Source organism: Bidens hawaiensis, unplaced genomic scaffold (genome assembly GCF_021521415.1).
Source record: "Bidens hawaiensis isolate Kalapana, Puna unplaced genomic scaffold, B.hawaiensis_p1.1 tig00010251_1, whole genome shotgun sequence".
NCBI classification, from domain to species: Eukaryota; Viridiplantae; Streptophyta; class Magnoliopsida; order Asterales; family Asteraceae; genus Bidens; species Bidens hawaiensis.
In genome coordinates, this window is record NW_027491776.1 from 54,041 (window position 1) to 79,630 (window position 25,590).

Sequence of the window (25,590 nt, forward strand, 5' to 3'; positions counted from 1 at the left end):
GGGGTTAAATTCCCGGTTTGTTCAGATTGTGGCGAGTTGGGGCATAAGGTTGAAGATTGCCCCGGGTTTGATGATGACGAGTATACCGATGAGGAAGAAGTCAGTTATGCGTACAGGGAGTCCAAGGACCAAGATTTTAATTCGAATACTTATCACCCGGGCCTAAGGAATCACCCGAATTTCAAATACAGGAACGCATCGAATCAGTCAAACCCGAACTTTCAGGGGTCCAGTCAGAACCGACAGCAGAACAGCTATCTTCAGGGTGGTTCGAACAGTCAGTATAATAGTCGGGGGTATAACAGAGATGGTTACCGGGGTAACAGTTCGTCGGGTAATCATAATCAGGACCAGCAGAAGGGTTGTTCAGGAAATTCAGACGAGTCAATTCATTCGAAACTCGATGCATTATTGAAGCTCGTGACTGATAATCAGAAAGAAACGCAGAGACAGTTCGAGTTGAGAGACAAGTCAGCAGAAGCGATGTCAAAGCAGATTGGTCAGCTCGCAGCAGACGTGGCGAGATTTCAGAAGAACGCGGGTCAGCTACCAAGCGATACCACAGTAAACCCGCAACATGCCAGCTCAAGCTCGAAGAAGAGTAACAGTGTGCACATCAACGCGGTAAGTCTTGTACCTCATTTTGAAATTACCTGTGTTGAAGTTGAGTCACCACCGTAGTTTGTTTAGGGGGTGGTAAATGATGTTAGTGATGAGAATGAATGTGTTGGTCAAAATGAAATAGTTTTCCAAGATGAAGTGAAATTAAAAACAGATGAATCAACTTTTTGTGAAAATTGCACTTGTGAAAAATGTTTAAATGCCAAATTGACCAACACTGGAGATGAGGAGGTGGAGGATAATACCACTTCAAGTAAACTCCAAGACCCGGGAGTGCCATTTTTATCAATTCAAATTGGTGATTTTAAAACTGATCGGGAATTTGTAGATCTTGGAGCTTGTGTTAGTGTCATGCCCGGCAGTTTATATGATCAGTATGAGTTTGGCACGTTAGAAAGTGTAAACACCACCGTGGTGTTGGCGAATCAAACTCATACATAAGCCCAGGGCATGGTCACTAATGTAATGGTTCAAGTGGATGAATTTTGCTACCCAGTTGACTTCCTTGTACTTGATTATGCTAATGGTAATATTAAACAATCTGAAGTCATACTGGGTAGGCCATTCCTTGCAACAGTACATGCGGTAAATGATTGTGCTGAGAGATTTTTGGGCATTAAGTGTGGGAACCGTGTTAAGCGGTTATTATTGTTTGAAAATGCTACTAACCCTCTTGTTGACAAGTGTGTACCATCGTGCACAAATCATACAAAAGAGGGATGTTTTGTAACTGACAGGAATGAGTTGAAAGGTAGCAGTGAGAAGAAAGGTTGGAATAAGAGAGGCGTTAAGATGAAAGATGGAGAGAAACCGACAGCAAGGAAAGGAAGGAGAGGAAAGAAATCGGTGAGTTCTACGGTGACCTCACCGGTTTCTGAAAATACTTGAAACATTCGAGGCATTGTCGAGCTGTAGACATGCAATTCAGTGCTGACCAAGAGGCAACCCGGGGTTTGTAAGTATGTTCCATTTTATTTTCTTTTGTGTTGAGTCATTGTTTAATTTTTGTCTCGAGTTATGTGCCGCAATTCTCAAGTGTGGGGATGCTGTTGGTGAGGTGTGTATCATGAGGTTCGGTAAGCATTTGGTTAATTTCACGTCAATCCAGGTACGCATTGCAAATTCCGACGTCGGAAACGTGTTCATGGTAAGTCGGGATGTCGAAAAGTGACCAGGTCCGAAAATGCCCGACCCCAATTCGGCAAAAACTTTCTGTTCACTAGGACCATCGCGCTACGCGATGGCCCTAGACAGTTCACCATCGCACTACGCGATGGTGGCTGAGACATCCCAGACGCCTAACGTCGATGGCGTAGCGTGATGACACCAGACCAGACACCATCGCGCTATGCGATGGTGTCTGAACCCTAATTCCATATCAATTGGGTCGCGTAGTGCGACCTTGGCGTCCTCGGACTTCCGAAAATTAAAAAAAAAATACATAAATAAAATAAATAATAATAATAATATAATTAATAATAATATTTATATATTTGTATATTTGTATATTTGTTTGTGTTGCTTTTGGAACTTTATGGGTGTGTTCACTATAAACCCTCACGAGACCTCACTCGTCCACCCGGGCTACCGGGGGGTTTAAAGGGCTTGTTGCATACGCTAAATGCAACCGTGATTCCTACGAAAGTGAGTTAGGTCTTTTATTATTTTTAATTAATTAACAAATTTTTTTATGAAATTGATTAACTCGGCTCGGTAATGATTTTTATAATATAATAATAATAATTTTAACTCTCAAAAGACCTGACTCTTATACTTGTGAGTGGTTGCTTATACATGTCTCGAGATTTGTGCAGATTTGGTTAGACAGTATTGGTCAGTGGTGGAGATGTGTGTCACGAGTGTGTTGAGAGTTGTGGGCCGAGTTAGCATTGCATTGTCATTATTATCAGGTGATTTCGGTTTCATAAACTATTTTATAGTTGTATTTTTTATTTTTTAGTTTAGTTGGTAGAAATGTAATTGTATATTTTGCTTTAGTTCATCACATTTGTTCCCCGAGTTTTTAAGTGGTCAAACTGTCAGTTCAACCCCGTCCCCCAAATGATTATTAATTGTTTTATTATTTTAACATTGAGGACAATGTCAACCTCAAGTGTGGGGATGGGGGAAAATCGAAAATTTTTAGCCCGATAGTACCTCGAACAGTATTCAGAAACTTAAGTTGTTAACTGTCACTTATTGCTATTAATGCCAAGTTAGAGGTTTTTGGTCATGGTTGGTTTTTCAGCTTCTCGATAGTTTTCCCGACAAATGTTTTTAAAATGAGAAGTTGAAAATGGAATCGTTTAGGCCGGGATAACGAGTCAAGGGGACGGGTCTACATGTTTCATATCGGCAGCCCATATTTCCAGATATATTGTGAGATTGGCCCCTATACTTAATACACATATTATATAATAGATATAAAACATGTCATGTCATTTATTAAGGGAAACCGGTATGTTTTACAGAATCAGAACTTGCTTGGCACATGCTTTTCGAGATCTTAATACCACCACCTGTATGGAGATTAGGACTTTAGAAAACCCATTCCGTACATATTTTCCTCACTAAATAAATTCCTTACCTGACATTATCCCCTAGGAGCCCGTTTGGACCATATTCCTTTTTCGTTTGTTAAACTGAACATACACACCATTTCAGCCTTGGCCTTTATTTTATTTTTACCCGTGTGATGAAATCCAGTTTGTTATCGAGTTGTATATATTTCAAGTTGTACTTAGTCAGATGAATTGTAAAGTTCAGAGTTGTAAATATCAGTTATTGATGCAAAAAAAAAAAGAAAAAAATCAGCAAAAAGACAAAAGGAAGTTATCAGTTCAGTATTCCAATTATTATTAGCAGTTGCATATAGAAATAGCAGTTGATTTTATATTTAGTTCGTTTGTATTCGTGAGTCTGTATACTGGTTTGTTTAACTGGGTTTCATCCACCTGAGTCACTAAATATGCCTAATCCGCACCCGAACCTAAGCCTCAGCAAAACCTTAGTCCGAGTCTTTATGCAACCGGTGGTTAATGGGTGGAGATAAGACTGACCTGCAAGCATATTAAGTTGTAACTCATATTAGGTATTTTGAGGGCAGAGACATATACTAGCACATCTTTTGCTAGTCCAGATATTAAACCGAGAGGAGTGTTGATAGTGTGAGGGGTGTGAACATGTATGCTCTAACCGGAAACAAAGTACACTTGTCTGGGCGATTCTATAGTTTTATTGTAGCATTAACTTTATTTGTGGGTTGTCAATCTAGAAAGTGTCAGTCTGGGAAACTGGGTATGACCTTAAACCTTGCTAGTATTAATGGTGATAATTGGTTGACCTATGATGGCGGTTAATGTTTACTTTAGAGTTTTGCTTGAGGGCAAGCAAAAGATAAGTATGGGGATGTGATGTTCGGTTTATTTGTACATATTTTAGTATGTTAACTTAGTTGTTTTACTCGTTTAGTTTAGGAACTATGGTACTTCATACATGTTTATTGTATTTCAGGTCACAGGTACTTAACGCGCTTAATTTGGGCCTGTTCGAGCATGGAATGAAGACCCGGGATGTCCAGCACGTGAACCGAGGCATTTATTTGGATTTGCTGAGAAAAGAGACCCATCGCGTAGCGCGATGGGTGTTAAAGGTGGGGCATCGCGCTACCGATGCCCTGTAAATGATTGCGTTGACTATGGTCCATCGCGTAGCGCGATTGACTATGAGAGGAGACCATCGCGCTACGCGATGGTCCCCAGAATCGTGAAAGTTAGGGTTTTATTATATAACACATTTGGACGACCCTTGACGTCATTCTTCACCTTCCAGGCGATTTTTAGAGCAGCAAGGAGAGCCATCATCACTTCCAATTATCTCTAGGCATCATCCATATCCTATTACATCATAACCGAAGCCCGAGAGATGCCGATGCACGGCTAGTTCCTTCGAGTCATACTCGGGATGTAGAGTATTGTATCTTTCAGTTTTTCTCATGTATTAAGAACGAATTGATTGTAACTATCGTTGATGTTAATCTATGAGTATTGATGTCTAGTATGATTGTGCACAACGTCAATTAAGGCTTATTTCGATCAGAACGATTGGTGTGCCAGTTGCTATGATAATTGCCTGTAGGATTGTTTTGACCTATTAATTGCAAGAAAGCATACGTTTGCCCTTAGTTGAGTCACACTGACAGGGATCGTTTGATAACCAGTGCTGTGTGTAAGCGAGCGTGGATGCCTAAGTTTTAACCGGTTAGTCAGTCTGTAGTTGACACAGGATAGTTTATCTGTTAAGTTGCATGAGTTTGCTGTTAGGTTACGTACTTGGATTCCTGGGTGTGATTTGCTTTGTCTGATTGATTGAATACTTGATTACTTGTTCGTTTACTATAAAACCAAACTGTTTGCTAGTGTGATCAGCACTTTACTTGAACTACTTCATAATGTTAGGAATCAGTTTCACTGCACACTGACCGCATACTCCTCGTGGTTCGACACCCTACTTATCATAGCTTGCTTAGGTGATTAGGAACACTAAATTAATAGTTTTTGACTAGATAGCGACAGTCTAGCATCATCTATTCATATACATATCTTATGATTATTTAATTTATAAATGTACATGTATTACAAATACGATAATAATGAATAGGAAAATTGGATTTTAATAATCCCAACTTTCTGTTATTGTCCGATAATAATCTCAACTTAGTTTATTCCCACAGTGGTCCCAAATTTAAAAACAGTTGTCTCTCAATGGTCCCCAGTTAAAAAAAAACTAACGACGTTAAGTTTTTTTGTAATTTCAAACTTATTTTTTAGCTCTTTTGATCGGAAGGAGGATACGAGTCGATTAACGTAAAACTTAGCTCGAAATGATGCTTCAAATGGTTTGATTAGTGCTTCAAATCGGGTGTTTGGACTTTAAATTACCAAAAATTAAGCTGTTTGGAGTATCCTTTCGATCTAAGTTTTACATCAATCAACTCGCATTCTTCTTCCGATCAAAAGCCCTAAAATATCAGTTTAAAATTCGGAAAAAACTTAATGCCGTTAGGTTTTTTTTTAACGAGGGACCATTGAGAGCCAATTTTTTTAAATTTGAGACCACTGATGGGAATAAACTAAGTTTGAATTATTATCGGCCAATAACAGAAAGTTGGGATTATTATAATCCAATTTTCCTAATGAATAAACTATACGGATGATCCGTGGTTTAGAAAAATATATACATTTGATATCTAGATCAAAAACTCCCCATTTACTAAGTTGTTGATTAAGTTAATTAACCCAACCCAAACATTGATTGAAAAAGATAATAATAATCAATATTATTTTTATTTTTTTAAATGGTTAAAGAATCCTTCAAATAGGCTAGTGCAACTAGCGAAATTCACCACATCGGAATACAATCGTCTCCGAACCGGGAAAACCCTCACCCGGGGACAACGCCCGTGAACATTTGCTCGAAGGCACGACGATGTTGTGAGATAAAACTCGTTCAGTTCAAGGATACAACTAGTGAGCGCTACCTGTTGGACTAGTTTCCATCATCACAAGGTGCTGCTGAAACTAAATGGTGGGGACATAAATTGAACCTGAGTCACATAGAATAAAAAGTCTCTTATTTATAACCCCACCACTAGCTTTTTGACAAATAAACACCTAATACAACCGTATCAAAAGCTTCACATTTAATAAGTTGTTGATTTAGTTAATTAATCTAACCCAATCATTTGTTAAAAAAGATAATAATAATCAGTTTTATTTTAGTTTTTTTTTCAACCCAAGCATTTATTGTAAATAATAATCAATTTTTTTTATTTTAGCTTTTATATTTCTTCCAACCCAAGCATTTATTGAAAAAGATAATAATAATCAATTTTATTTTATTTTTTTAACCCAAACATTTATTGTAAATAATAATACTTTTTTTATTTTAGCTTTTTTTTTTTTTCAACCCAAGCATTTATTGGAAAGGATAATAATAATTAATTTTATTTTAGTTTTTTTTTTCAATTTGTTTAGTTTTTTTCTTGAATGGTTAACGAATCCTTTAAATGGCCTACTAGCGAAATTCATCATATCGGAATACACTCATCGCCGAACTAAAAAAAACCCTCACATGGGGCGAATGCTCGTAAACACTCTCTCGAAGGCACAATAGTGTGGTGAGATAAAATCCATCCGGTTCAAGAATCGAACTAGTGATCGTCACCTGCTCTGCTAGTCTCCCATCATCATCGGTGTCGCCGAAACTAAATGGTAGGGACATGAATCGAACATAGGTCACATTGAACACCAAGTCTCTCAATTACGAATCCACCACCATCTCATTAGCGCTTTTATTAAGTTAATTAACCCAACCCAAGCATTTATTGAAAAAGATAATAATAACAATCAGTTTTATTTTAGTTTTTTTTGACGACTAACGAATCTTCCAAATGGGTTACTGACAAAATTCACTTGTCTCCAAACGGGAAAAAACCCTCACATGGGGGCACGTATGTGAACACTCGCCCAAAGACACAACAATGTGGTGAGATAACCCGTTCAGTTCAATAATCCAACTTGTAAACACCACACACTCGCCTAGCCTCCCATTATCACCACATGTCGTCGAAACTAAATGGTGGGGACATGAATCGAATATGAGTCACATTATCACTGCATCGCCAACTCATCTAGCTATACTATTAAAACAAAACCATTCTTCCACATGCACTTCAACTATAGTAGCCAACTAGGATGCTAAGTAATACTATCACCATTTATAGAATTACTAACAAAGTTACAAATATAACTTTGAATGTTGTATTAAATGAAAGTTTTAGATATTTATGCATTATAAAATTTTATTCATCATTATATATATCTTTTGAATCCATAAGTTATGTTATTTTTTGTATTATCAAATTCAATATTTTTGTTTTATTTTTTTAACCACCAATGTATTACACGGGCTATATCCTATTAACAAATAAACAATTAAGAACATTCACGACCCATCCTCTATATTCAAATCCAAAATTACACTAAAATCACTATATTCTCTGTCTCAATTTCAATTAAATAATAATTTTTATGCCTTCATCATTACATTTTTCTCTTTCCTCTACTCACAACCACTTTTAAAAAATATTAAAAAAATACAGGACATGAACAATAACTTTTCAAATATACAGAAAAATCACCGCATTTTCTCTCTCAGCTACTCACAACACCCTAAACCACTCTCTGTATTATAAAAACCCGACTCACAGAATTTGATGGTTTGAATGTGACTGCTCTAATACTACCAGAGCAAAACTTCGCATTTATTAACTCGTTGATTAAGTTAATTAACCCAACCCAAGCATTTAATGAAAAAGATACCAGTAATAACATCAATCAATTTTATTTTAGTTTAGGACCGAAGAGAGCATTGCCAGTTTCATTCCATTTCTCAATTGAGAAGTCAACCAACAGGTCTGGTTGAGCTTCTATTCTAGGATAAGATCTGCAGCTCTTGCAGTAACAGCTTAGGGGGGATTGGTTTGAATAGCCCTATTGACCAGGAGAACCAACCTATTTTACTGAAGCAACGGCAGGTCATGGAATCTTCTAGAGATTCCCAAAGTTTATTCTTCCTCTCCACGCACAGGCAGATCTTAGGCTTTCTGTTATTTGGTCGTTTCATTATGCCAGCTAATCCAGTTAACTGATGCTTTTTAGTAAGCTAAGCTGTTCACCATAATAACTTTATAAATAATAATACTAACAACTAGAGATGGGCAAATAAACTGGTTAACCGAACCGATCCGAAATCGAATTAAAACCGAACCAGTTTGAAACCGATTATGTAGAAACCGGTTTGAAACCGATTGAAAATGTAGGCTTGGAACCGGTTTGTAATTTTTCTCCACCAAAACCGGTTTCAAACCGAAACCGGCCAAAACTGGTCAAAACCCGAACCGAAACCGATCGTAACATGGTAAGAAACCGGTTTCAACCCGAACCGAAACCGATCATAAACCGGCTTTGACTTTTGTTGACTAAATCAAACCGGCTTCAATCCAAACCGGTTTTGAATTTTAAATCGATTTGTTCACCTCTACCAAATACCACCGGATCAAAACCTCCGCATTTATTAACTTTTTGATTAAGTTAATTAACCCAACCCAAGCATTTAATGAAAAAGATAATAATTAATTTTATTTTAGTTAATAATAATAATAATAACTTTATAAGCATTTAATGAAAAAGATAACAATAATAACATTCATTAATTTTATTTTAGATTGGGTTTTGCGATTCAAAAAAGGTAGCAGCGCTGCTTGTTATCTGCTTGCCTTCTGTTTCGATGTAATATAAACTTTTCTTTAATATAATGAGACCGTGAATGGAACTGAAAAAAAAAAATAATAATAATAATAATAACAACAATAATATTTTGTTACCGTATTCTTTGCCAACTGTCCTTCCTATTTTACCCCCAATTCCTCACAGCCTCAGATTCAGTAAACTAAACTCCTCATTTCCCCAATTGCACCATCAAAACCCTAATTTCATCAATTAACCTCTTCATGATATCAATTAACCACTGATTCGATGTCGAATTCTCGTTCCGGTGACGGCGGACGGTTGCCGAAAGGTATCAGCGTTGCTAACACTGTTCATTCCGAAGTTGCTCCGTGCTTGCCGTTGCCGTCGCTGCCGGTGTTCTGCGGCGCGCGTGACCAGGACTTGCGGTTGCTTGACGAACAGCCGGTAGGTGCGGTTAGTCAGACGAAGCGGACTGATGTGGCTGATCGCGCTGGCAGGATTGCTAAACTGCTGCAGGATGCTGACGTGTCGTATTTGTGAGTGTTTTAACTGGTTGAATTGTGATTTTGACGTGTCGGATTGGTTCTAGGGTTACATTTTGTAGAATTGTAATGTGTACATAGATAAACTGCTATAACTGCTACAGGATACTGATGTATAGTATTTGTGAGTTTTCGAACTGGTTGAATTGTAATGTGTACATAGAGAAACTGCTATAGGATGCCGATGTGTCGTATTTGTGAGTTTTCGAACTGGTTGAATTGTAATGTGCACATAGATAAACTGCTATAGGATGCTGATGTGCCTTATTTGTGAGTTTTTGAACTGGTTGAATTGTAATGTGTACATAGATAAACCGCTATAGGATGTTTATGTGTCGTATTTGTGAGTGTTCGAACTGCTTGAAATGTTGAATTGTGATTTTGACGTGTTGGATTGGTTCTAGGGTTACATTTTTTAGAATTGAAATGTGTACATAGATAAACTGCTATAGGATGCTGATGTGCCGTATTTGTAAGTGTTCGAACTGGTTGAATTGTGATTTTTATGTGTCAGATTGTTTCTAGGGTTACGGTTTTGATTACATTTTGTAGAATTGGAATGCTGCTGTTTAGTAACCAAAAAATTTTGAATAATTGAGAGGATTCTGAATTTATATTAGGAATTAGGTGTAGACTAGCTTATAGTGCATTTATGCTGAGATAAGAAACATAGCAGCACTTGTGAGTTTTCGAAGTGTTTGAATTGTGATTTTGACGTGCCGGATTGTTTCTAGGGTTACGAGTTGTTTCTAGGGTTACGAGTTTGATTACATTTTGTAGAATTGAAATGTGTACTGTTTGTTGATTATTTGAATATGTAGCAATGCTGATCGTTCGTAAATGAATAATTTTGAATAATTGAGAGGATTCTGATTTTGAAGTAGGAAAAATTAGGTCTAGACTAGCTTATAGTGCATTTATGCTGAGATAAGAAACAAAGCATGATTAGAATAGCTAAACTGCTACAGGATACTGATGTGTCGTATTCTGTGAGTTTTCGAACTGTTTGAAGTGTGATTTTGACGTGTCGGATTGTTTCTAGGGTTACATTTAGAATTGAAATGTGTACTGTTTGCTGATTAGAAGGTGAGTTTAGCGTGCAGATAGGTGTTTGAATTTGAATTTGTAGCAATGCTGATCGTTCGTAAACGGAATATTTCGAATAATTGAGAAATGAGAAGATTCTAATTTTGAATTAGGAATTAGGTCTAGACTAGGTTATAGAAATTTTATAAGGAACAGTTTCTAGAAAAAAAGTCAATAGTGCATTTATGCTGGGATAGGAAACAAAGCATGATCAAGGATGGCTGTAGGACTTAGAATAGAATAAGGAATGCACATGAGATAACTACTTATATGAGTAATAGAGATCAAATCGTCGAAATTAAAGAATGATGTCACATTATAGTTGATATATTTTGGTCTAGCAGGAGGTTTGATCTTATCTGTAAGTAATTACCAGCGGTCGTGGCATGTGGTGAAGTACAATCCATAGGGATCTAAAGTCCATATGTGTTGAATATATCAAGAAAATTGGAGTTACACATTAAGAAAAATGAGTTAATGTTACCGAAAGTTGTAGCTTATACTAAATGCTTTGGTATGTGACGTGAATATGTTTGAAAGTAAGCATCGCAGAGTGCTTTGATCATTTAGTGCAAGTGGTATGCAAATGCGTTGATGTTACACATTTATGTGTTAGCTGCAGCGGCATAATTGACTCGTGCTAGTTGATTGTATAAATCTTACTAGGATTCGCATCTAAAAGCTTAAGAGATGGACAGTTTCTAAATATGAGACACGTGAAAATTTGTTGGCTATTATAATGAAAATAGTTTCTTTCCCTCTTCAAACAACTTTTCATCATTTTATGGGATATAATTGTCAATCTTCATTCTATCTTTCTATTGGCAATTTACCAAAGGATTTGTTAATGATAATATGAATTTCTCTATTTTTTCAATTTATCTCAAGTCGCTTTCTTTTTCCAAACACATACATCTAATCAGATCGGGTCGTGTTGTTTAAAACATCAAATTCTATGTGCAGGAATCTTAAAACGGAGGCGAGGCTAGCACCTTTTGGTCATGAAGAACATCTAGCCCTTTACGATGAGGTTCTTAGATGCAATTCTGAAGCATTTGAGCACAATGCTCCAGGTAAAGCTGATGTTGATGTTCTTTTAACAGTTTTTATTTTTCAAGATGTTTAGTGACTTAGTTTTGAGGAAAAGAATTTACACTTATCATAATGCACCAAGGAATTTATTCAGCAATCATGCATTAGACCGAAGCAGCATGAAAGTTTTCTCTCTATCTTTATCTTTGTAAGCTAACCTGGAGTTATAGTTGTTGTCATTCTAATCAAGAACTAAACTTGGAAGCAGGGAGTTATTACATACTTTTATCTATTCACTATCTATTTATTAAGTAATGTGATATCTATGGTGATGTGGAGCCGTGGAGGTGGTAGCACTATCTAAGTTTATATTGAAAACCTATACATTGATAGACTACCCCTTTAATGTTATAATTAGACATCATCATTCTTCGTAATGCCAATTAGTTCAGTTGTTAATTGTGATTAATAGCATTTCCAATCAAAGAGGTTCTTTTGGCTGTCAGTAGCTCTATAAGTTGTATTTTTTCTTATGGTTAGGCTTAGAAACACATTCCAAAGTCTAGACTCTAGGAAGTTTTACGCCATCAAAGGTTTTCCATCTTACGGATTGGTTCTTCACCATTCATGTATAAGTTCTGTATTTCAACACATGTTGATTAAATTAAATTGACTACCCTTCGACATATCACCATTGTTTTAAAGGTATCAATAAAATTGGCCACCCTTTTAAAGGCCATTGCATGTCTTTGACTGCGGGTCTAAACAATAAGATGTTGGATCCTGAATTCTTTCTGAAAAAGCATCTCTGTATTTGGAACTAAGGAAGTATTGTATCAACTTCTTTTGTCAGATGATATTTGTGGACTCCATAAGGTAAAGGAAATGGATCTTTGTGGACCCACTAAAGTAAAAGGTTTAGGGTTCAGGTTGATCTCCCCATCTGAATAAATTTCTGCTTCTAGGCCTTGTCAGCTTGCACTCATTTATAGACAACACAACTAATTTGCTTTGATTAGTACAGCATAATCACGGTTTTCCTTGTCGTTTTATTTTAAAAAGGAAAGTTAAAGGAAAATAAGGGGAAGGAGTAAACGAGATATCTAGTTTTGGTAACCCTAGATTCTGTACTTAATGTTGGGCTAAGTCGCTAACAATTAGTATATTCCAAAAAAGAGTGTAATGGTAAGATGGATAGAACCCTAGAAAACTTGACCAACAATTGTTATAGATGATTATAATATGATTCATAGATAAGTTTCGACTCATAAAGGTGCCAGTTAGGAAAAAAGGTATTATGGTAAGAAGACATGTATATTATAGTAAGATGTCTCCCATATCCTTGATGTGAGGGCCAATGAAGATAAGAACCACAAATTCATAAAGTGTATACACGAAAGTGGAAAATATTTGTTGAAAGACCATTTATCTTTTCATTTTTCTTTTTACGAAGCTATTTTTTAAAGTTCTAAGACATTAATCTGTTTATATATGATTCTTCTATCTCGTATGAATTTGCAAAGCCATATCCGTGGACCATAATTTTTGGAGGCTAGATGTACGGCTTTAAATTTGGACTTGTTACAATTTAGAGGGTAAACTTTTTTTGTATACATGTTCCTTTGATATTTTTTATTGAAATTGCTGTGCACGTAATTTTTTGTACTGGTATTCTTCTATTTGATAAGTTTAGATTCTGGGTTAATGGCATTTATAGCTTTGATTGACCTCCATATGCAAAGTTAAATCATATATCTTTGTTTTGGTAAATCGTTAGGGTATCCTGGCTTGTAAAATTACATGAATATTGTTTCCAATTTTCTCGTTAGAAGATATTCACTCGGTTTTAACCTTCTTATATATCTAAAATATGTAGAGGCAATAGTTATTCCTTTATCTTAAATTTGTCTTGTTTATCTTTATTAAAATATTTAAGTTTCTCAGGGACTGCCATGGAGCAAACGTATAACAATACGGTAACTAATAACAAGGTGTCTGAAAGAAAGCTGCTCATGCAGAATTTATCAACAAATAATGAAGCCTTTGAAGACAAAGGGGAAACACCGCGCCCACGCGAGCATGTAGTTGGCACCACACATTTGTTATTTTTTTTCCATTTATTCACTTGTTATAGTTGTAATTATGAAGATAATTTTGCAGGATGTTATTAATTCTGCATATAAAAAACCCAAACTCAAGAAGAAGGGTGATGATACAGTCTTACCAATTGAACCGGACGAAGCTGAGCGTCAAGGTTCCTTTTCTTTTTTGGTTTTCTATAAAATGTTGTCTTATAAGATATTTAAGAATGCCTTATTAAGATATTTAAGATTCAAACTTCAATTGTTCCGATGCAGCTGTTGAAAGATTCTGCGAAGTACTTGAGGATATGTGTGGTAAAGCCGAAGTATCAGTGGATGATCGTGAAGAAGGTGAATCAGAATGGGTAGTTTTGCAGGTTGGCAACGTTAGAACTCTCGTGAAAGAAGTTATGTCAATCCGAGCAAACAAATTCCTACATTTGGTTCCTGTTGTTCATCTAGAGAGACTGTTAAAAATTCTTGATCATCAAATCCACAGCGCCGAAGGCCTGTCCATTACTCAATCTGACAATGTATGTTTCTGACTTCGGTACTATAATCCTGCTTTTTCTTTTTCATATTGATGATGCTTGATGTGCTATTTAACAATAACAATATTTGCAGTTGCTTCCTTGATCATTTCTGACTGAGATATTATGCATATAGAAAGTATTTTGTGTATTTATTTAAATCATTTTTCATATACCTTGTATTCTAGTTACCAAATTTAGGAGATTACTCATGTTCACATTATAGAATTCTTTTAATCACAAAATTATCTTCACATATATTTATTTGAGGTAGCATAATTTAAATACAGTTGATAGTATCATTAGTGTTAAGTGATTCCATCTTCCTGCAAGTATGCTTGCTTCTAAGTTGGTTATATTTTATAGACAAAACACATGCATATTACCATTGTCATATGCTCTCTAGTTTAATCTTAGCCATAATTTCTGATGTTAAATGCTCTTCAGAATTCTGATATATTCATCTCGTCTGCAGATACACCCTATTTAACTTGAAGTTTATAACAGTTTTCTGTATAGGATGTTTGTTTTTATATTGCTGGCTAGATCATATTTTGACATACCTGGTTGATATTAACATGTCTCTCCTGATTTCCTTTCATGCTACCCATCTCTTGTTAAAATTTTGGGTGATGCTTGCAACTAATTCATGTGTTATTTTTAATTATTTTTTTATGTGAATACACGATCTTTCCTGTGTTCCACAAATAAGGCGCCATCGTTATTCTGCAACCTGGCCTTTGTTTGGCAAGCCAAAATGTATAACTAACAACAATCATTTTTTCCAGTCCCTTTCGGTTGTAGTTTCTGCAATTACGGTGGCACTTGAGTCTATCCACGCAGCTATTGGGATTATGGCTTATAGTGGAATGCCAAAGCAAATCTACAAGGAAGAGGTATATGCCAACTATATATATGTGTGTGTTTTAACGGTATTTAATGCTGTGTTTCTCTATATTTGTATGCTAGATCATTGAAAGAATCGTGGAGTTCTCTAGGCGACAAATAGCAGACGTCATGTCAGCTTGTGATCCAAATTATCGTTCAACTAACAAACCAATTGACAATGGAAATTTGCAAGGTAGTTGCACATTCTGTAAACTATAAAGGACCCTCACAGATGTTGATTTAAACAGTTATTTTTTCATGTTATAGCATTTAGAATCTCATGTTTTAGTTATTTTTCTTGCTGATTTCTAACAAGTTTTTTTCATCTATGCCCCATGTTGTCTTTGACAGACGAAGATGATGATGAGGATTATTATGACGAGGAGCTTGGGAGTGCCAGCAAGAGAAGGCGTACTGCTAGAAGTGTGAAAGTGAAAAAATCAGGATCAAACAAGTAAGTGTAGATAAGTTATCAAAACTTAATTGTTGAAATCATAGTTATCAAATGGGCTAGGCAGAGTGCACTAAAGACTCTTAGACCTCGCTTGGGGCCTAGGTGTAAGACACGAAAAAAGCAAGGGCCTGAGAAAATAAAGTGCGCTTTAATAAAAAAATAAAAATATATTATGTATAAGAAAAACGCTACTATTCTTCAAATAAAATAAACAAAAGCTATTATATAACATCTAATATCATCTAGTTATTACCAAAAGTTTTAAAACAGTCCTGATTTTTTTTTAATCATTTTTCTTGTAACTCTACCTCTAGAATTTATTTTTAAAGTTCAAATCATAAAAGGGGTTACTGTAAATCAAATTAAACTATAAGAAACATGAGAGCATTCTCAATCTGTTCCCTAAATTATGTGAGGGAGATTTGTAAATTATATGGTATGGTTATGAGTGGTTGTGAGTAGAGGGGAGAGAAAATTTATATGGGAAAGTTAAATTTGAGGTTTCACTGTAAATACTGTATAATTTTTTAATATTTTCATAAAATAGTTGTGAGTGAAAGAGAGAGAAAACACAGTGTTTTTTAGTTGTGAGTGAAAGAGAGAGAAACATAGTTGTGATGATAAAGGTTTTAAAATTATTGTTTAATTGAAACAAGAGAGAGAAAATACAGTGTTTTTTAGTGTAATTATATGATATATATGGATATAGGGTAGGGAATGGGCTGGGAATGCTCTGAGCAGAAGCAATATGCGGATTAATCAAGAAATAGAAGAAAGATGATTAAAAAATGTACTACTAACCATGTTCTTCAGTCTTGTGTGATTTATAGAAACCAAAGAATTGTCAACAGAAAGATTGGAGTTAATTAAGTAAGGAAGTTCTTATCAGTCAGTTTAGTAATAACTCAAAAGAAATCAATATAAGTAAAAAAAAATATCAAAATTCCGGATTTGGCTCCTAAAAAAGCGCATTAACCATGGAAAGTCGGTATCACCCAAAAAATGCGAACGATCTTTATGCTTATAGTTTATGGCTTCTTTGTTGTCAGAGCTTCTGCTGCGGCACATAACATACTTCAGAAACTGTGCACTATCATTGCTTTTCTGAAGGATTTGCTGATGATAGAGCGCCTATCAGACAGCTGCATTTTGCAGCTAGTGAAGACATGCTTTTCAACTTTGTTGGTGGATAACATTCAACTTTTGCAGTTGAAGGCAATCAGTCTGATTGGCGGGGTATGTAACTTTATCTCTGTTTGCCTTGTATACATCCTTTGGTTTTCTTGATGATTCTAATCTTTTGTTCTTTCTTGTTCAGATATTTTTTTCTTACCCTCAGCATCGAGTGTACGTGATGGATGAATTACTTCAACTTCTCTTAAAGTTACCGTTCTCAAAACGAATTCCGAGAACATGTCACCTTGCTGATGAAGAACAGAGACAAATCCAAATGATATCTGCTTTGTTTATTCAGTTGGTTCATTGCAGTGTGAACCTTCCTGATTCTTTGAGGGAAACTTCTGACAACAATCCGTTGATTAATAATATTGGGATTGATTCTAGTTATCCTCACAAATCCCAAGAGTCGGTAACTGAAGCATGTTGTCTTTTCTGGAGCCGAGTGCTCCAGCGGTTTGCAAATTCAAAGAGTCAAAATCAAGAAGCTTCTGACTTTAAGATCATGCTGGAAAATCTTGTGACAGATCTTTTAACAACCTTGAATTTGCCTGAATATCCTGCTTCGACTCATATTCTGGAGGTATCATCTATTTATTTCTACAACTTGCAGGCTTGATTTGTGTGTGTTTTGTTTTTAATGAAAGTTGCTTTCAGGTTCTTTGTGTCTTACTACTTCAGAACGCTGGGCTGAAATCTAAAGATATTGTTGCTCGGTCCCATGCTATTGATATTCTTGGCACAGTAGCTGCAAGGCTAAAGCGGGAAGCTGTCCTTTGTAAGAAGGAAAAGTTTTGGATTGTACAGGAGTTACTAGGTGGGGATGCTATTGATAATAACCATCCAGATGATGCATGCTCTGTTTGTTTGGATTCAAAGTCTGAAAATCCATTGGTCCAGTGTGAAGGTTGTGAGAGATTATTTCATGTGGAGTGTTTGGGAGTAAGAGAACATGAAGTTTCTAGCAGCAACTGGCTGTGTCAGCTTTGTCTCTGCAGGAAACAACTTCTTTCATTACACTCTTACTGCAAGGCCCAGGGTAGGGATGAAAGTAATCACACTCGTAAGAAGTCAAAATCGAGTGACACCCCTGATGTTACAAAATTGGAGATTGTTCAACAGATGCTATTGAATTACCTTCAGGATTCTGGGTCTGCTGAAGATGTGCATATATTCACTAGATGGTCTGTATTCTTTGCGCTATTCACCATTAGTCAAACAGACCATTAATTAAGGCAATATGATGTTTTGCAGGTTCTATATATGCCAGTGGTACAAAGAAGATCCCAGTAGTCAAGAGAAGTTTCTCTACTACCTTGCTAGGTTAAAATCAAAAGAAATCTTACGTAGTTCTGGGATGAATTCATCCTTATTGACAAGGAGTTCTGTCAAGAAGATAACAATGGCACTGGGACAACATATCTCTTTCTCAAGAGGATTTGATAGAATTCTTCACTTGCTTTTGGTCTGCTAGCTATCTTCTGTTGCTTTTGTTTCATGTTTGACTATTTATGCTTCTTATTAAGTTTATTAATAACTACAGGCAAGTTTGAGGGAGGGCTCTCCCATTATTCGTGCCAAAGCAATGAAGGCTGTAAGTGAAGTTTTATAACAAGTTCTAAGGCTCTTATTTGGTTTTAGTAAGTTAACTCACTGTTTTGTCTGTGCATTGATATGTTGTGAGCAGGTTAGTATAATTGTAGAGGCTGATCCAGAGGTTTTGGGTGATAAATATGTTCAAACAGCAGTTGAGGGAAGGTTCTGTGACTCTGCTATATCTGTACGAGAGGCAGCATTAGAACTTGTTGGTCGATATATTGCTTCACATCCCAATGTTGCTTTGAGGGTAATTATCTTTCAAATTTCTAATCCTTAAACAGTCTTTGATCTTATACTATCAGTTTACATCCTTATATTTGCTTGTTTCATATCAGTACTATGGGAAGGTAGCTGAGAGAGTGAAAGATACTGGAGTTAGTGTTCGGAAACGGGCCATAAAGATCATAAGAGATATGTGTACTTCAAATGCTAATTTCCTAGAGTTTACCAATGCCTGCATTGAAATTATTTCTCGTATTAGTGATGAAGAATCCAGCATTCAGGTAGTGTTACCTTTTTCTTCTTCTAATATTATTAATTATATGTTCACTGATATAATTGTTGTCTCTTGCTTACAGGACATTGTGTGCCGGACATTCTATGAGTTCTGGTTTGAGGAACCTTCAGGTAGACAAGACCAAATTTTTGCAGAGGGTAGTTCTGTAACAGTAGAAATAGCAAATAAGACTGAGCAAATGGTTGAAGTGTTGAAGAAGATGCCCAGCAACCAGTTGCTTGTCATTATCATCAAGCGGAATTTAGCACTTGACTTTTTTCCACAGTCAACTAAGGCTGCAGGAATCAGTCCTGTGCTTGTTGCATCAGTACGCAAGCGATGCGAGCTTATGTGCAAGTGCTTGTTGGAGAAGATATTACGGGTATTCTTTTGTGTGTTGCTTTAATTCACATTTTTAACAATACAATCAGAATGCTTAGTCTTTTCTTTTTGTAAACTATGAATTGTAGGTAGAGGATGATACTAATGAAGCCGATGTGGGTACACTGCATTACGTGTTGCTCCTGCATGCTTTCTGTGTAGTGGATCCTGCACTTTGTGCACCCGCTTCTAATCCTTCTCAGTTTGTGGTCACTTTGCAGCCTTATTTAAAGAGACAGGTTCAAACAGTTGCTTTTAGTATTAGAAAGCCCTCTGTATTTATTTATGCAATTAGCATTATATATGCAATTAGCACTAATTGTACAGAGCATACACATGACTTATAACCCTTGGTATTATATAGGGCAGCTTTAGTTATCAACACAAATAAGCCACTTTAGCATATCATACATGAATCATTGTTAATACATATAAAGACAACTTTCTCTGTTTAACATGATATGATCTGTGTTTCTTTTAGCTAAGCATAAATCATTTCTTTTTTTATCATCATAGTTATCAAATGCGTTAGGTGCACTCGAGGCACATAGGCCTCGCCTAGGGCCTAGGCACAAGGTGCAAAAAAAAGCGAAAGCGCACTTAAATAAAACATTTAAAATATATTATGCTTATGAAAAATAATACCGTTCTTCAAATAAAATAAACAAAAGCTATTATATAACATTTAATATCATTTAATTAGCACCAAAAGTTCTAAAATAGTCAAGATTTAAATGTGATTCCAAAACTTGAATAACAAAATGTAGCAATATAATGCCTTTGACTTCTCCTAGATCTAAGATTCTATAGCAACCCTTGCGTTTCTTTTGTTCGGCTTTTCTGTGTTCATGTTCTTGGCATAGACAATGCCGAAGCGCTCGCCTAGGAACTAGAAACGCATTTATTGAGTCTCGCCTGAAAAATGGACCTAGGCACAATAAGCGATGGCTTTTAATAACTATGTTTATCATATATCATGGAAAAGCTGAGATAGCATTAGTTATGACAATAAGTGTTAGCCATGCCAATGATAGCTTGGTTATGCTTGTATCAGGCCGACAGTCGAGCAGTTGCACAGCTAGTGGAGAGTATAGTGTTTGTTATTGACTCAGTCCTGCCCTTGGTACGAAAGCTTCCTCAAAGTGTAGTTGAAGATCTTGAACAAGATTTGAAGCAGATGATTGTCCGGCATTCTTTTTTAACAGTTGTTCATGCTTGCATCAAGTACAGTTCATTTTCCCCACTTTTATGCCTTCATTTATTATATTGCTACTGTCTGCTTAAAATTTCTGTTTCTTTGCATTAACTAGAACAATTAGAGTGTGTTATGTTCAAACATTTCATCATTTCATGATTGAATTTAGTTTCTATGAATTAACAAAATATCCTCTTTATAAAATTGTATCCATATTAAAATATCAGTTTTTACTTTTCTGTTACCGTTAACTTTCTCATCTAGCTTTATTGTATGTATTAATGATAACAATTTGTTTACCTACAGGTGCCTTTGCTCCATCAGCAAAGTATCAGGAAATGGTGCATCAGTAGTTACGCATCTTATGCAGTTGTTCTTCAAACGCTTGGATTCTCTGGGTTTCAATAACATACAGGTTGGATTCTTTGATTTTTTTAACTTTTATGTCTACTCTTAGTCTCTTACCGATCAACTCATTATAATCTCTATTTCTCATAGTCCATGATAAACTATCTTTTATTGTTTACTTTCTTGGAAAAGAACAATTAAACTAACGTTTTCATTATTATTTTCAGCTAGTGGTTCGATCCCTTTTCTGTCTAGGATTGCTTATTCGCTATGGAAGCTCTTTGCTGTCTATGTCAATGCCCAACAAACAGAATCCTGTTTCTGACAGCCTCAGCTTGTTTAAAAAGTACTTCCATGCACAGGATTTTGCTATAAAAATCAGATCATTACAGGCATTAGGTTATGTTTTAATTGCTCGGCCTGAATTTATGTTGGAGAAAGACATGAAAGACATCTTAGAGACAACACTTTCTTCTAGCGCTGATGATCGGCTGAAGGTAAATACATCATACAGCTTTGAGTCTTTACGTGACTCTGGGTTTGCGGTATGTTAACATTTTTTTTTGTTTCATCAATTTTTGTTTTCAGATGCAGTCACTACAGAACTTGTTTGAGTACCTTCTAGATGCAGAACACCAGATGGAGAATGATAAAGCTGGAGATGATACGGTTGCTTATAATACAGCTGCAGGCAGTGTGCCAGTTGCTGCAGGTGCTGGTGATACTAACATTTGTGGTGGAATAATTCAGTTATATTGGAATAGTATTTTAGGGAGATGTTTGGATGCGGGAGAAGATGTGCGCCAATCCGCTCTTAAGGTGACTAGCAATTTTCCGTGGAACTTATAATAACTAGTTAAACGTATGACATCTAAAATCTGAAAAACGCAAGATTGGGGAAAAAAGCTAATTAATTATTTACTTTGTGAAACAGATTGTGGAAATTGTGCTGCGCCAAGGTCTTGTTCATCCAATTACTTGTGTACCATACCTTATAGCACTTGAAACAGATCCACAAGAGGCAAACTCTAAGCTAGCTCATCATTTGCTGATGAATATGAATGAAAAGTACTTTCTTACATTCCTGCTAGTGTTTGTTACTCCTTTAATACATTCACATGCCTAATATATTTAATTATATTTTCAGGTATCCTGCCTTTTTTGAGAGTCGTCTTGGTGATGGACTTCAAATGTCGTTTATCTTCATGCAGTCAATGAGTCAAGGTTTTTCTGACGATTCAGACCCAAAAGTCCCAACCAAGACACCTCCTAACACAAAAGGAAAATCAGATGGTAGCTCGTTTTCTTATGCGAGATTGGGTGTTTCTAGAATTTACAAGGTTATTCGTGGAAATCGTGCATCAAGAAATAAATTTATGACCTCAATCGTTCGCAAGTTTGATATGCCAGCCTGGCATAACTCAGTGGTCCCTTTTCTGATGTAGGTTATCTTTAATTTAATTCATAGCTTCAATTTTGACTTGATTAAACTTATTATTTTTTTCTCTCAGATACTGCACAGAGATTCTTTCTTTACTCCCGTTTTCATTACCTGAGGAGCCTCTGTATCTGATTTATGCTATAAATAGAGTTATACAAGTTAGGGCAGGGGCAATAGAGTCCAATATGAAAACATTTTTGCATAAACTGCAAGAACAGAAACTGCAAGAGCAAAACCAGAAAGAATTGGCAAATGGGATAGTCCAGCATAATCCAATGGCTCAAAATGTTTCTAGTGAGAACGAACTTGTTGATGATGATCGACACGCTGCACAAGAACACCCCAGTGAGATTTCATTTACTCAACCTGTGCCTGTGGAGCGTGATCATGATGAAACTTCTGTGAACCCAGAGAATGATGATATTATCCTCCCACCGGATGATCTGCCAAATATCCAGGTAGACGTTATATGCATTTAGATGAATATGGTGTCTTTCTTCATTTGCATGCTTAATGTTTTGGTATTATTATACAGGCTGACTGCCTTGCAGCTTGTGCCCTGCAACTTCTTTTGAAGCTTAAACGACACCTAAAGATAGTATATGGTTTGGATGATGCTCGATGCCAGGTATTGTTTTATTCACTAATAATAATTATCATTCATCTCGTTGAAAGAGTTAAGCTTTGATGTTATATTTTCATCAAACAATTTGTATTCGCCATGTTTTGTAGGCGTTTTCTCCAACTGAACCGCACAAACTGGGGGAGTTTCTTTCACGACAGAATATTCCTTTCAATGTTGGCGAGACAAATGTTACTCAACCGACCACTTATCAGGAAATTTTCCAGAGATATCAGGTAACAGTTTTAAATGTAATCAAAGGTGGTAAATCTGGACTCATTTAGTAAAACTTTTTGTATAATTATTAATTACCGGGTAATCAGAAAGATTAGCTAATAATGAAATGTGTCAAAATGGCTCAGACAGGTCTGAGGTAAGTGTCGTGTCTGCGGTTTGGTGGGTCCAACCCAACCCGAATTTTCACGAGCTAACACGACCCGAGCTTTCAAAACCATTTTTATTTGTTATTTTTATCGCATATTAATACTTTAAAATTACAAATTTACAACAAAAAGTACAATTTCACATTTACATTTTAGCAATAAAATCTTATGTTAATTTTGCTTTTAAATTTTAAATTTGGCTTAAAATATACCCAACAAATATAATTTACGACATAAAATACATTATACAAAAATGAGAAAGAATAAATGGGTTGAACTGGTCAACCATGAACCCGCTAGCTTGACATACATCTGAACCCGCAAGTTTTGTGTTAGGTTCATGTCATATTCAACTTATGTCCCATATTCGTTTCTCCGTTTACCCATTTCTGAACCAACACTCACAAAACAGGAATTCAAAAAAGCGTTGAAGGAAGACACAGTTGACTACTCAGTCTACACATCAAATATCAAAAGGAAGCGTCCTCCAGGGAGGCCGCGTATCGCCAAGGCAGCGGTAGGCCATGTCAATGGTGGCAGGAACAATAGAGACGACGAAGACGATGATGATGACGAAGAGACTTGGGGAAGTGGGACCCGCATAGCAGCAAGCGGTGGCAGGAGAAATACCAGAAGTCAACATCAGCAGCAGAGGTTATAGTTGTAAATACACATTACAGGTACAACAAGCTAACATTGTACAGCTGGTCTAGAAGCAGAAGAAAAAGAACACAAGCCTTAATGCAGCATGCAGGATATATTTTCCGACTCCCCATTTCTCCTAAAATAGTCAGATTGCATTAGTTTTTAAAAGATTTATTTTGGTCGTTAGTAACCATTGTCGTTGGTATGTTGAATGCTCCCTCGGTGTATGATCCGAAGGGTGATGTTTTGTATATTATCATATCATAGATTGAGATTTAGTTTAGAGTCGATTATTAGTCCTTGTCTGTACATCAATTGTTTTCTGGGATTATATTTTTCTTCTTGCTTAGGTCGCATTTTCTTTTCTGTATATCATTGGTTGAATAGTTGATCTCTAGCTGGGGTGTTTGAAAATTGCTGGAATCGACTGAACCGTCCAAACCGAAGCAAGTCGCAGGTTTGAGACGCAAACGGTTTGGTTTTTATGGTTTGATGGTGGAACTATCTGGTTTGAAGCTTCAGTTCGGAATGTGTAGTTATGTAGGGGTACCATTAGAAAAAGAATCAAACCGTCAAACTGAACATTAAACCCCAAACTGGTAAAATCGGCCGGTTAGCTAGACCACCGAACGTGGCCTAACGCGTTGGTTTTGATTTTTGAAACCATGGTTAGCAATTCGATCTAAAATTTTTGTAAAATCCAATCAGTTAACATGCAAGTACATGTAAGTTACCGGACATCAATATGTGGACGCTATCTATATTCTAACCTAAATCCTAATTAACAACTAATCTACTAGTTTTAGTTTTGATTATAAGAAATGACTTTAAAACATAAAAGACTTAAAATAAACGTAACTTTAATTAACCATAACACGAAACGATTTAGGAATAACATGTTAAGCTATTGAATCTTCTTAGTTTATGAAATGCTTTGGATGAATTCACTACGGAATTATTCAAAGGTATTTTATTGAAAACATGTATGAAGAGCTAAAAGACCAGAGCCGGTTAAGGTTTCGCATTTAGAAAACCTATGCTATAGACACAAGTCGACCAAACACAAGAAGCTAATTTATATTTTATCAATTCCTTACGACTCGGGATTTCTCAACCATACAATTATGGATCGACGACTTATGATTTTACAACCAGATAGCTTGTGGTTTATGACCTAATAATGCTTGGATGCCAGAAAACCCTAACGACTCATGTTAGGTTATCACAGACCCTCTTAGATCGTCTTCTAGTCGATCTCTCTTGTTTACAGCCATCACAAGGTTTTTATATTGATCATTTAGGTTTTCGGTGCTTGCGCAACCCATGCGGGCTTTTAGGTGCACGGACCGTACATGTCCATTAAGGGCCCATATGACATAACTTGTTCATCAAGAAGCTCCAGATTAGGGCACGGTACGTACACCCATGAATGTGTTCACGCCGTGCATCTAATCATCATTTCCAGCACGTTTTCACCCTCAAAATCCTTCAGTTATTCTTCCGGATATGCGTTTTCTCATACATAACAATTACTAACATATTATAGATAAACAAAGACAAATATGGGCATTTTCGTACTCAAAACCATGTGTTCCTACAAACGCATCAAGTCACAACCCTCACAAAGGAAGAACCACTGATATTGTGAGTAAATAGAGGTAGTATACGTTTATTTGTATATGGCGCAAGGTGAAAAACTACAATGAAGGTAAACGTGTAAAAGAAATTCTCAGTATGTTAGTTACTTAGAAACTGATA

The 25,590-nt window shown here is 36.1% G+C and overlaps 1 protein-coding gene across 1 annotated transcript; it reads left to right on the top strand.

Annotated features, from left to right (window-relative positions):
- Positions 1-9,183: 9,183 nt before the first annotated feature.
- Positions 9,184-24,030, top strand: LOC143534604 (sister chromatid cohesion protein SCC2-like). Its single transcript, XM_077029056.1, has 27 exons — positions 9,184-9,469; positions 11,525-11,634; positions 13,538-13,674; positions 13,742-13,847; positions 13,924-14,207; positions 14,993-15,100; positions 15,174-15,285; positions 15,444-15,546; positions 16,596-16,782; positions 16,865-17,305; positions 17,380-17,906; positions 17,977-18,187; positions 18,266-18,316; positions 18,410-18,568; positions 18,657-18,824; positions 18,900-19,199; positions 19,288-19,437; positions 20,253-20,422; positions 20,700-20,808; positions 20,969-21,238; positions 21,330-21,560; positions 21,676-21,809; positions 21,889-22,182; positions 22,253-22,640; positions 22,718-22,810; positions 22,915-23,040; positions 23,600-24,030. Exons 1-27 carry the CDS (start codon positions 9,219-9,221, stop codon positions 23,846-23,848), a joined length of 5,469 nt encoding a protein of 1,822 aa, XP_076885171.1. The 5' UTR covers positions 9,184-9,218; the 3' UTR covers positions 23,849-24,030.
- Positions 24,031-25,590: the final 1,560 nt, after the last annotated feature.